A 12,412-nucleotide genomic window follows, 5' to 3' on the forward strand; every position below is an offset into this window, starting at 1 on the left:
TCATAGAACATGGACAAAGAAGTATAGGCTTATTTGGAAGCTCATTAGAGTCAAATACTTAAAACTTTTTGTAGGTAACCTTACAAGGAAATGGAATGCTTGTATAATGCACATGGGTGCTGGTTATACTTATGCAGAGCAAATCATGTAACAGTATTACGAAGCCAAAGGTAATTTATTTTCTTTTCTCAGACTACATGTAAGGCAGCCAGACCCTGGGCTAAATCATATAGACTGGTCCTTAATATCATTGCCCTTTACAGTAGCTCCAAAAATGCTAAAGAGCAAGAACACCTGAATAAACGAGGTAGTACATGTTTCTAAGCATCTCTCATCTCACTTATTTTGTGACTGGAGGAATGACCCAGGGGGAAGATACATGAGAATAAAGCTTAAGCATCAGTAGACTCTACAACTGCTTTTCTGGTTGAACTTCCTATTCATAGATTACAGTCTTAATCTATTTAAGTTAATTGGATATATTTATGTAGTTGAAGCTTTGCTTTGGAGTCAGTTTTAATTTAAGAGCTAATCTGAAAGCGTTGGCGGTATTTTGCTTTAAATTTGTAGGGATTCCAAGTAAGCTCTGTTTGTGTTCCCTGCAGAATATCTGAATTTCACTCATGTGACTGAGAGTTTAAGAGTTGGAGAAGCAGAGGTGGTGGCTAGAAACTGCCACAGTGACCTTGGTCTGATGGTTGGGCTGAGGATGTACATCTACAGAGAGATTCTCTGGTTATGGTCTTGGTGGGGTTTCCTGCTCTACTTGGAGTGTCCTCTTAGATCATAACAGTATTCTTTAAATAATGTCATCGTCCAGAGACTTTTAAAACAACATGATTAAAGATCTTGACTAAATGATGTTTTATTTATTTAGATATATTTATTGAAATAGCAACTTAAATTTTGATTGTTTACAATTAAAATGACTCGACTGGAATGAGTTGTTGGTAATTGAATTCTTTTTTTTTTTAATCTCTGTGTGTGTGTGTGTGTGTGTGTGTGTGTGTGTGTGTGTTCGTGCGTTTATGTGTCAAATAGCCTGAAGTTCAAGTTCGACAAGTGGCTGTGAAATTTGCCAGCACGGTGTTTCCCTCAGACCATATACCGTCCAGATATTTGCTCTTATTAGCTGCAGGAGATCCGTAAGTTTCAAAGGTGTTAATTTGAATTTGGGTTCATTTAAAATTTAGTTGAAAATTGAATAAAATTTGTGTTGTTTGCAGTGTTCGTCTGTGGAACTTAGGAGCAATTTGTTAGAGTTAAAAATATGGCTCCCTTGATACAATATATAGACCTGTAGTCATATCCTGTCGTGTTTTTTCCTGTGGGTAAAATTCAAAGATGAAAGCCACATGACTCTCCACATCTAATGAAATTTCCAAAAAGAAGCGATTGCTTATCATGTATTTTATGCCTCTTTGCATAGATAGCCAAAAATATATTTAAGACAGATGACAAATAAAATTGCTGTTCTTAGTCTTCATATGATCATTCTCCAGTTGGTGAAATTTATTTATGTTTCTTATTTATCTTTCTGAAAGACGGGAGGAAGTTCATGGAGAGGCACAACGAGTTTTAAGGTGTCTTCCTGGTAGAAACAGAAAAGAAAGTGCTTCTAAGCAGATGCCATCTTTCCCAGAAATGGTGTATTATATCCAGGAAAAGGTATGGTATTTAACTTCAGATAATAGTTTAAGTCATATAATGAATGATGAAAATAAACTTACATTTTTTTAGGTGACACATTTAAAAATGCTAATCACTAAATGTTGAATGGTTAGTAAAGTTTCTAACAATGTTAATACAATAAGAGGAAGGTACGAAGTGAGGAGAAAAATATAAATCTCAAATGTAATTAATCTGTTTTGCCCAAATCTAAATTACTTACAATTCCTTTTATGTTTTTCAACATTTTGGCTGTGTTTATTTTATTTTTTATTATTATTATTTAAACAATTTTTATTGGAGTATAGTTGATTTACACTGTTGTGTTAGTTTCTGCTGTACAGCAGAGTGAATCAGTTATACATAAACATACATCCACTCTTTTTTAGATTTTTTTCCCATATAGATCATTACAGAGTATTGAGTAGAGTTTCCTGTGCTATACAGTAGGTCCTTATTATTTATCTATATTATACATAGTAGTGTGTATATGTCAATCCCAATCTCCCAGTTTATCCCTTCCCCCCTTTTCCCTCCTGGTAACCATAAGTTTGATTTTTACAACTGTGACTCTATTTCTGTTTTGTAAATAAGTTCATTTGTACCATTATTTTTATTGGCTGTGTTTAAAATTTTTCCCCTTGGCATGACATGCTTAAAATATACCTTTTTAATTTTTAAGGGCGTTATTTAGGGCAGCATAAGTTTAAGAATGCTTCAGGGAGCAGTTCAGACTTTTTCCACCATGATCATAAGAGAGCATTGCATCTGCTTTTGCAAGTCTCCTGTTTTTGCTGGTAGATCAGAGTATTGACAGTCATGACCCCCCACCCTGACACTATCCTACTTTTTACATTGATGTTTCTCTTAGTGTGCTGGGGGGATACCTTACAGCCTTTCACTTCTACTGGTGGTCTTAGCTTTTGGCTTACATAGACATCTTAAGGGTGCTGGAGGTCAGTATGTAGCAGCCATGATTCTCTTCTCCATAACACTGTCATATTTGTGGGCAGAAGATGCTTTTGTGCTAATATTTTCCTTCTACCTCTATTATTAATGAAAATAACTGGAATACAGTGCCCTGGGGTGACTGTCAGTAGATGCCTGGAGTAGGTTTATTCTTTTTATTTTATTTTTTTTACTTGCTACTGTGTCATCTTTGCAGCTTTTATCTTTCTTCCTTTCTTTTTAAAGTATAGTTGATTTATAGGTTTATTCTTTTTTTTTGCGGTACACGGGCCTCTCACTATTGTGTCCTCTCCCGTTGCGGAGCACAGGCTCCGGACGTGCAGGCTCAGCGGCCATGGCTCACGGGCCCAGCCGCTCCACGGCATGTGGGATCTTCCCGGACCGGGGCATGAACCCATGTCCCCTGAATCGGCAGGCGGACTCTCAACCACTGCGCCACCAGGGAAGCCCAGGTTTATTCTTTTTAAACAAGCCAGTCAAAAGGCAACACATCTGTAACTTCGGGTTTGAGGTCCATGCACAATCAAGCATGATTAATGGAAAAATGTTTTGACTAGAAAAAAAACAGTAACAGACAATAATGTATCTAGAAATACAGTTATTTTTGAGTTGAGAAAGGGTACACGTGCTTTGTTTTCCAGTAATTGATTTTTGGGGTTTATTTTTATTAGGCTTCCCATCGAATGAAAACGCCAGCCAAGTACATGACTGGGACCACTGTCCTTCCATTTAATCCAGCAGCCTTTGGAGAGGTAGGACTGACATATATTTCTATTTTGCTTTCGCTAAAGGTTCTTAACGATAATGTCACAGTCAAAGAGATGACCGTGAATTTTTTGTGTTCTAGGTAAACCCATATAGTGACGTCATTGTTTTATACCAGGTTGTTTATTAGGAAAACAGTACTTAGTAATTGGTATTATTTTAAATCATAGTGGAGTCTAGAAATACATTTGTCTCAGTGAGATTCTCTTCGCGAAAGAAGTAGGTGCTCTGCCTTGATTGCTATTGGGAATTTACAGCAAATTAGGTTTCAATTTTAAAGCCAACAATATATTGAGGTTATTTGGATTATCCAGTTTTGAAGGTTGGAGAATTAGATTAATTTATCTCATTTGCTAAGGGAAATTCTATTGTTTTAGTCACTGATTTGCACTAATTAAATGGCAAGAGATAATCTTGTTCAGAGTAAGAAGACTCATGATGAAATTACTGCCTGTCCTGTTCTAGCTGTCAAGGAAAGAGCTTCCAGAGGACTCCTTAGTAGCTAATTTATGTCAGAGGTTTTTAATGACGTTGTAGCTACTCTTCTGTAGATGATTTGAACCCATTTTTTCAAATTCTCGTGTCAGTGGAGATTAAATGCAGCTCAAGTTCCACAGGAACAGATCATTGGTCCCGGGTTTCTGCCCAGTGTCTGTCTGTCTGTCTCTCTCACATACATACACACACATCTTTAAAAAAAAAATAATGATTTTCCTTGTTATATTTTAGACTTTAAAAGTGGAGTTTGTGTTTTAACTCCATTAAACTCTGTTAAAAAGCACTCTTTGGATTATAAAACTGGTTATATAAATTCTGCTCCCTTGTGATAATTTCAGTTCACACGTTGAGTCATGTTTTCCATCTTCTGTGAGGGTTGTTGAATAGCTTTTGAAGGAAGGTGGAAAATCAAAGCTGGGAGCTGTCACTTTGAAGAACATCTCCTGCCTTGATTTTTTGAGACGCTTATCTGGTGTCCTTCTTCCTTCTGTCTGTAGATAGTCCTGTACTTGCGCATGTGCCTGGCTCACAGTGCGGGAGTGGTGCCCACCTCTCAGAGTTTGGCTGATATGCAAGATCACGCCCCAGCCATTGGACGCTATATACGGACTTTAATGTCGGGCAGCCAGGCGACACCCTCCTCGTCTTCTTCCAAGAGTGGGGAAACCAACCCTGTTCAGATCTACATCGGCCTGCTTCAGCAGCTGTTAGCAGGTGTTGGAGGTAGGAGGTCATGCCGCTGAGGATTATACTAAAGCACTTAAGCAAAAATCTAATTTTAAACTCAGCTGAGAATTTATAGCAAAATGATTTTCTGTCTTCTCTCCTGCAACTGAACATGAATCTCTGTTTCTTTTCTAAACTTGCCTGAGTTCATCTTTGATACACTATTTCTTTTTTCAGAAAGAAATGCTTAACAATAGGTAATATATTTTTACTTTGGAAGTGGGTGTGAAGAACAGGGCATCTTTTTATAGACAATAAGTCTGTAAATTTGTGTATTGAATCACATACTGTATTTAGGTTAACTTTTGTTTTGTAGAACTGGGGAATGCCTCCTAAAGCTGTAGCCTTATGCTTTAAAGGAAGTTAGTGATCCCTGTGCGTTTATTGCTTTTCTTGAAATCAGGATGGTTCTGAATTCCTTCTTATTTAGGTTTGCCAGTCATGTACTGTCTGTTGGAAGCTGTCTCAGTGTATCCGGAAAAGCTGGCTACCAAATTTGTAGACAAAACCGAATGGATAAAGGTATATCCTGTGCATGTGTATTTCTTTTTGATTCTGTATATTTTAAACTTCGGTCTCATGATGTCGCCTTCCTACCAGTGTTTCTGTGGCCTTTTCTGCCTTTAGGTCATTTTGAAACTCTCATCATTAAACACTTACTGGGCAGCGAGTAGGTCCATACATTGCAGTGATCCATTTAGGTGAGAGGGGGAGATGAATTGGGAGTCTTATAAGTAAGAAAGAATTATTTTTCTGTTTCAAAAGTTTAAAAAAGTAATAAATATATATAACTTAAGTAAACAATTATGTAAGACGTCTCCTTTGCATAGTCTCTCAGCTACCCAGATCCCTTCACCTTCCTGCCTCTTCCTCTCTCACCTGACAGACATGCATAGGTTATCACTTATTTGTATATGGTGTCCCTTCTAGAGTTTACTTATGCATATACACACAAGTGAAATGAGCATTTTTGAGTTTTCTTCCTTTTTTCACACAAAAGGGTATTATACTTCTCACACTGTTCTGTACCTTCTTTCGCTTAGCGTTAGAACAAGGAATTATTCCTATATAACTACAGAGAGAACATCCTTTTTGTTTTAACAACTTCATTGTTTCCCACTGCATGAATGTGCCATAATTTATTGTAGGTCCTTATTGATGGTCATTTAGGGTACTTCCAGCCTGCTGCCATGAACAGTCCATCATTTTGAATATGAGTGGGTATATTTTTAGGTAGATTCCCCAGAAGTGGAATTGAGGACACATGGATGCAATTTTAATAGATAATGCACATCCTCCATATGAGTAGTTCCAATTCACACTCCCACCGGCCATGTTGGAGAGTATTTTTGTCCTGTGGTCACACCAAAAGGGTTACCAGGTTTAGCAAATAAAAATGCAAGATACTCAGTTAAACTTGAATTTCAGATAAACAGTGAATAATCTTTTTTATTACAGGTCTGGCTCATATAGTTTTGTATACCTTTTGTGCTACATAATGTAGTTCTTTTTGGAAAATGCAGTTTGAATTATGGTAAAATGTACCAATTATTTAAGTGTGAAAGCATGAAGGTAATTTACCAAGAGGAGTGAGTTTTGTACTTTTCTGGAAAATCTAGTCTCAGGAAATTGCTTCTGGTTTAAAAAGGTTTTTTAATTCTTTGTGAATATTTGCTGATTTTAAAATGATCTTAGAGTTTTTGACCTTTGATCTTGTAGATCAGGAGTCATTAACTTGTGGCCCATGTACCAAATCTGGCCCGCCTCCTGTTTGTATGGGCTGCAAGCCAAGAATACTGTTTACATTTTTAAAGGGTTGGAAAAAAAATTAAAAGATGAATAAAATTTCCTGACATGTGAAAATTAGAGTGTCTGTGAAATTGTACTGGAATCCAGCCACACCCATTTGTTGTCTATGACTGCTTTTGCACTACAATAGCAGAGTGGAATTGTTGCGATAGATTTGGCTCTTTACAGAAAACGCATGCTGACCTCTGTTTCAGATCAGCTGTGTATTAATTCCACCTGTTTTATACTTTGTATCTTTGATGAAAATGCACGTAAGATTTTGGTCTATACCTCCGCTTTTATTTCGTTTTGAAATAATAGCTTGTTGCGTTCTTTTCTCATAGTTACCAGTAGATTGAACATTATAACGTTTTAAATGTTAGACATTGTCAGCAGGGAGATGATCATATATTATGTGTGTATTTCTTTTTCTACACCGCTCAGAGTCTGATGAATAGCAGTAAAGAAGAGATGCGTGAACTGGCAGCATTGTTTTATTCTGTGGTGGTATCTACAGTGTCAGGAAACGAGTTGAAGTCAATGATAGAACAGCTTGTAAAGACTACGAAAGACAATCATGTATGTTATCAGTTTTGTCTCTGTCCTTTTTTGTGGGAAATAGTTTTACAAAAGCATCTAATATATTTTTAGTTTTTGTGTTCTCACTTGTAAAACGAACTCATAAATTTCTTGCCTTTATGATTGTAAAGATTAAATGAGATAGATAATACATGGATTCAGTCAGTTCAGTCAACAAATTTGAGTGCCTTGTGTCTCATAGGCATTGTTTTAAGCTCTACGAATACGGCGGGGAGTGGATACATGAGAAGCTCTAGTAGTGCTTGGTGCTCAGAAATGTTAGTTCCTTTTTTCCTCCCCATCTACTGCCACCTCTCATTGTACCTGTCCCGTTAGGAAACACTGTTGAAACCATGTGCTTTCAAATATTTTATTTGCATTTGGAGGTTTTAGCAATTAGAAATAGGATCCGTTCATTGTATTTTGTTGGCAGTAGAGGAAAATTATGCTTGAAAGTTATGACGGTATATTTACCTAAGTGTTATTTATAAGCTAGAAGAAAGTGTGGGTGCTTATAAGAGCATGCAATGGAGTCACCTCACCCATAGTTGGAGTTGGGTATGGGATTAAGGAATCTAAATCCAAGTGAGTCAGGACTCAGCTTAACTTCTCAGAATTCTGTGTTTGAAACTCAAGTTTTCTCTTGTTCCCTAACCTATTTATTAACATCCAGTGGAGCCTCACATGATCACTTTATTCTTTGGCCTTATATTTTATTGGGGAGATGACTGTAGTAAACACACAGTTATTTCATTGCATTCACGCACGTGTGAGAGAGACAGACCTACGGTATTGTGTTGTTAAATCCAGAGCCCGGAGATACAGCACGGATCCTTGCTTGCATTGGGATTCACAGTAGGAAGATATTTGGCTAAGAAGAAAATGAAAATGGCAGAGCAGCAAGACGTGGAGACAAATGCTGATTTTCTGCCCGAACAAGAGGAACTCATTCAGAGTGCCACAGAAACTATCGGTAATTAATGTGTTTATGCTGATTTGGATGTCAGCATAAGTAGGTTACAGTTTTTTTGAATTAGGTTAAAATTTATTGTAACATTTTAATTTCTTTTTATAGCATTGCACTCTAAATACACGCGGTTTTTCCACAGAGTCTTGATGCGGAATAAATTCTTTGTTTTTAATAACAATGCAAGTACTCTAGTTTTTGTATATACATATTTTTCTATATGTTTCTATTTAACAGAGATGATTCCGTTATGGGAAAAATTGTAAACATTAAGAAAGGACATGACTCTGGTGTTTTATTACTAAAGAAATGCTAACAAATTATCAACTGGAAAATATGTTGTAGACTTTGATTTTGGTTTGCTGTCTTTAAAAAAATCTTGAGTACATTGCTGGTTGCTTTGGATTCCAGGGGTAATGATATAAAATTCTTTTGTGTCTAAATGTGTTTACAGGCTCATTTTTGGACAGTACATCACCCCTCCTGGCAATTGCTGCCTGTACAGCCCTGGGTGAAATTGGCAGAAATGGTCCACTCCCAATCCCCAGTGAGGGATCTGGCTTTACTAAGTTGCATCTTGTGGAAAGCCTGCTAAATAGAATACCCTCCAGTAAAGAAACAAATAAGGCAAGTCTCGTCCTTTTATCCTTCTTCCCTGAAATTCTTTCTGTTCATAGATAAATAAATGAATAAAAACAGAATCATAGTCAGGATAGATGGCATTACAGCTGGAGGAAGGACTGAATGTGGAAAAGAGTGGTAAAGAAGAAAGTCTAGGTGACTGTTTAATTTTGAGTTGGGGATGATTTGTGCACTGCTTTCGTGTGTGTACTGTTTGACCCAGTTACTCCAATTTAGGCCCAGAACTGTTAAGATTTGGGTAAATATTAAATGCATCAGGTAATTCTTTTGTCATGCAAAAGGGGGGTAATAAAGTGTTAAATAGTTTAACGATTTTTGTAATTTCAGACCAAAGCTAAATCTTAACTTCCTATACTTAGTTTGGTTTTAAGAAATCTGGGCATTCGTAAGCAGTGTGAGTAATCTCTGAGGAAAAGGACACTTATGTTTTTTTTAGTTTCAGATAAAAACTTTCATAGACTTTAAAAATTTTCTTTGGGATAAGAACACCTCAGTGTTGAAGTGTAAGATGATTTAATGAACAGAAAAATCGGTTTACTACAAGTTTAATAAATATGTAATTTTATTCTTGATCTAGGGACTATTTAAAACTTTCTGAGATCACAGTAGTTTTTATTAGATGTTAGCAACTACTCATTACCATCCATTGTTGAGCACTTGCAATCTGCCAAGCATATGCTGAGTGCTTCACATGCATTAATTAATTGAATCCCCAAAAGATCTAGTGAAGTAGGTACAGTTGTCATCTCTATTTTCAGAGATGAGGAAATAGCGTCACAGAGAGGCTAAGTAACTTGCCTGAGGTCACACAGTTGTAAAGGCTATTAAAATGGTCGAGCTGTGACTTAATCTTAGGTCCTCTGGGCCCAGAATTTACATTTATAACTGTTATAGCTTGTAGGATAATGAACTAGTTAAAGACTTTGTTCTTCCTTCTTTTGCAGCTGTGGACCCTTAATGAACTCAGTTTTATGTCTTTCTACCTCCAATGTCTTATAGACATAATTCTGTAAAATTGGATACTTAAAAAAAAAAAAATTGTGCTGATGCATTAGTTAGACAGACTCCCCCTCCCTGCTTTCTCATTTTGGAAACATTTTTTCTGGGACCAAGCTGTTATATATACTTCATTTAAAAAAAAAAAAAATTCTGTGTTCTTCCAGATGAAAGAAAGAGCTATCCAAACACTGGGGTATTTTCCAGTTGGGGATGGAGATTTTCCTCACCAGAAACTCCTCTTGCAAGGTCTGATGGATTCTGTGGAGGTATTTATATTGCTATCTGGTTGTTAGTCATTCAAACAAAAGGCATTTTTCTTAACTTGGAATTTTGCGTGCTGCGAGGTTTTAAATTAAAACTTTATTCATTTATTCACCAAGTACTTACTGAGTACCATCTGTGGGTCCATCACTGGTAATCGTAGCATTGACTAAATCACCTCTGTGGGGAAGTCCTTTTCTCATGATTTTTAAAAATAAATTTATTTATTTTTATTTATTATTTTTGGCTGTGTTGGGTCATTGTTGCTGTGCGCGGGCTTTCTCTAGTTGCGGCGAGCGGGAGCTGCTCTTCGTTGCGGTGCGCGGGCTTCTCATTGCCGTGGCTTCTCTTGTGGAGCACGGGCTCTAGAGTGCAGGCTCAGTAGTTGTGGCATGTGGGCTCAGTAGTTGTGGGTCACGGGCTCTAGAGCACACGGTCAGTAGTTGTGGTGCACGGGCTTAGTTGCTCTGCGGCACGTGGGATCTTCCCGTACCAGGGCTCGAACCCGTGTCCCCTGCATTGGCAGGCGGATTCTTAACCACTGCGCCACCAGGGAAGCCCTTCTCATCATTTTTGAGTAAAACGTGGTGCAGTGTAGGTAGAAGGGGAAACGTACCTATTCAGCTAGATGTGGGGAGTGGGTGCCAGTGTTCTGGTTGCCCTTGAGTCTGATGACTTTGCTTCTGTCTTCTAGATAAATGTCCAGTGTGGTGGACAACTGCTAGCCAATATGATGAGTGACCTAACACAGTCTGATGTGGCCCCTGATTGGGCCTTGGTTCTTGTCACTTACTCACCAGCCGCTGTTGTTCACCAGCCTCTTAGTCCTTCTCTGCTCTGAGCTTTTGACAGACCCATGCTTCCTTCTTTCTCAGGTTGTTGCTATAGGTCTTTGAAAAGTTTCCTGACCCTTCAGACTAGAGTAGATTTCTTTATTTATTTGTGCTTTCATGCTGCTCCGTACTTTGCTTCACAACATTCATCACAGTTGCTAATTGCCCACTAGGCTGAAGGCAAAGGCTGTTTTGCACCCCCATCCTCACCCCCTTATAAAACAGGGGCCTGGCAGCATAACTGGTAGTTGCAGGACCTCAAACATTTTTGGAAGCGTAACTGAATGAAGTGATGTTTGCGTGTAAGGCAGTGGACTCACGAAGGCGGCGTGAGCACTTCTGTCTGGGGGAGCTGGTGCACGTGTTTTGGTGGCAAAGTCGCTGCTGGGCCTTGAAGGAAGAAAGGGAGGAGAGAGGAGAGCTGTGGTTGAGGAATAAGGCAGCTGAGTGATAGAGCCGACATTAGGATGCAGGTCTCTGGATTCTTGATGGAGTATTTTTAAGGTGACATTTTTTGACAAGAAATTATAACCATATCTCATTCTCCCTGGATGTCACTGACATTGTAACGTCTTGGGGAAAAGCTTGTGATGTCTCCTTTCTCATCTTTTTTCTTTTTATATATCTATGATAGAGATGGGTTTCTTCCAGTTTTGTTTAAATGAATGAAGGTTTGTCTCGGTTCTCAACTTGCTACTGAAGACATTATTTTAAGAGTTTAGGAGTACAGAACTATATGAAAAGCTTGAAACATGCTAGAGAGACTGAAGGAGGAGAATTTTAAAAAAGCAGGAATCAAGAGAAGCAAAAGATCTTCACAGTCATCTAGGACAAAGTCCTAAAGGTTTTTTTTGTTGTTGTTTCTTTTAACTTTTTATTACGGAAAATTTCAGACATGCACAGAAGTAGAGAGAATAATTATATAATGATTCCTATTTATCCACTCTTTATTTCTAGAATATTTAAAGCAAAATCTGGATATTATCTTCACAAATAGAGTTAGGGAGTTTTGTTTTTGTTTGTAATGCCAACTCTGTTGTTATTAACATGTAAACAGGTAAAAACAGGCACATAAAATGACTCCCTAATACGGGATACTCTGTGTTGAGATAACCTTTTCTCAGCTTAGAGTTGCCAAGAGAAACTTTGACCAGGAAAGCTGTAGGACTGAAGCCTTCAAATACTTTTTCTCAGAGTAGGAAGTGTGTGGTATCAGCACTTAACACCTCAGCAAGCCTAGAGCATTTAGTTGATTAAGCTTGGAAATGGCTAGACTGTTGTCTGTATGCTTTACAGTGTTCTCCCAAAAGTCCCATATTCCCATACCCCTCATATTCTCTGTTCTTCATTCTCTTCTTACTCTCCTATTCTTAGGTCTTTTCTGATTCCCAGCAAACATTAGAGAAAAATGCCAAAGGGAGCTGAGGCTGGTCCAATTCCATATTAGTCAGTGGTTCATAATTGTGAGATGTGTCAATTTCTAAATCTGATTTTTAAAATTTGAGTATGTAGGGCTTCCCTGGTGGCGCAGTGGTTGAGAGTCCGCCTGCCGATGCAGGGGACACAAGTTTGTGCTCCGGTCCGGAAAGATCCCACATGCCGCAGAGCGGCTGGGCCCGTGAGCCATGGCCGCTAGGCCTGCGCGTCCGGAGCCTGTGCTCTGCAATGGGAGAGGCCACAGCAGGGAGAGGCCTTGCGTACCGCCAAAAAAAAAAAA

General features: G+C 38.2%; 1 protein-coding gene across 6 annotated transcripts in view; it reads left to right on the forward strand.

The window, feature by feature from the left end:
- ECPAS (Ecm29 proteasome adaptor and scaffold) overlaps nt 1–12,412 on the forward strand; it is a 99,420-nt gene that overhangs the window by 57,065 nt on the left and 29,943 nt on the right. For all 6 annotated transcript variants that reach the window (XM_060014339.2, XM_060014340.2, XM_060014336.1 and 3 more), the window contains 9 exons: nt 1,042–1,145; nt 1,545–1,668; nt 3,309–3,389; nt 4,398–4,623; nt 5,057–5,148; nt 6,859–6,993; nt 7,804–7,966; nt 8,415–8,587; nt 9,766–9,867. In XM_060014339.2, coding sequence (XP_059870322.1) covers nt 1,042–1,145; nt 1,545–1,668; nt 3,309–3,389; nt 4,398–4,623; nt 5,057–5,148; nt 6,859–6,993; nt 7,804–7,966; nt 8,415–8,587; nt 9,766–9,867 — 1,200 coding nt within the window. The remainder of the gene's footprint in view (nt 1–1,041; nt 1,146–1,544; nt 1,669–3,308; nt 3,390–4,397; nt 4,624–5,056; nt 5,149–6,858; nt 6,994–7,803; nt 7,967–8,414; nt 8,588–9,765; nt 9,868–12,412) is intronic.

Source organism: Delphinus delphis, chromosome 6 (assembly GCF_949987515.2).
Source record: "Delphinus delphis chromosome 6, mDelDel1.2, whole genome shotgun sequence".
Lineage (NCBI taxonomy): Eukaryota > Metazoa > Chordata > Mammalia > Artiodactyla > Delphinidae > Delphinus > Delphinus delphis.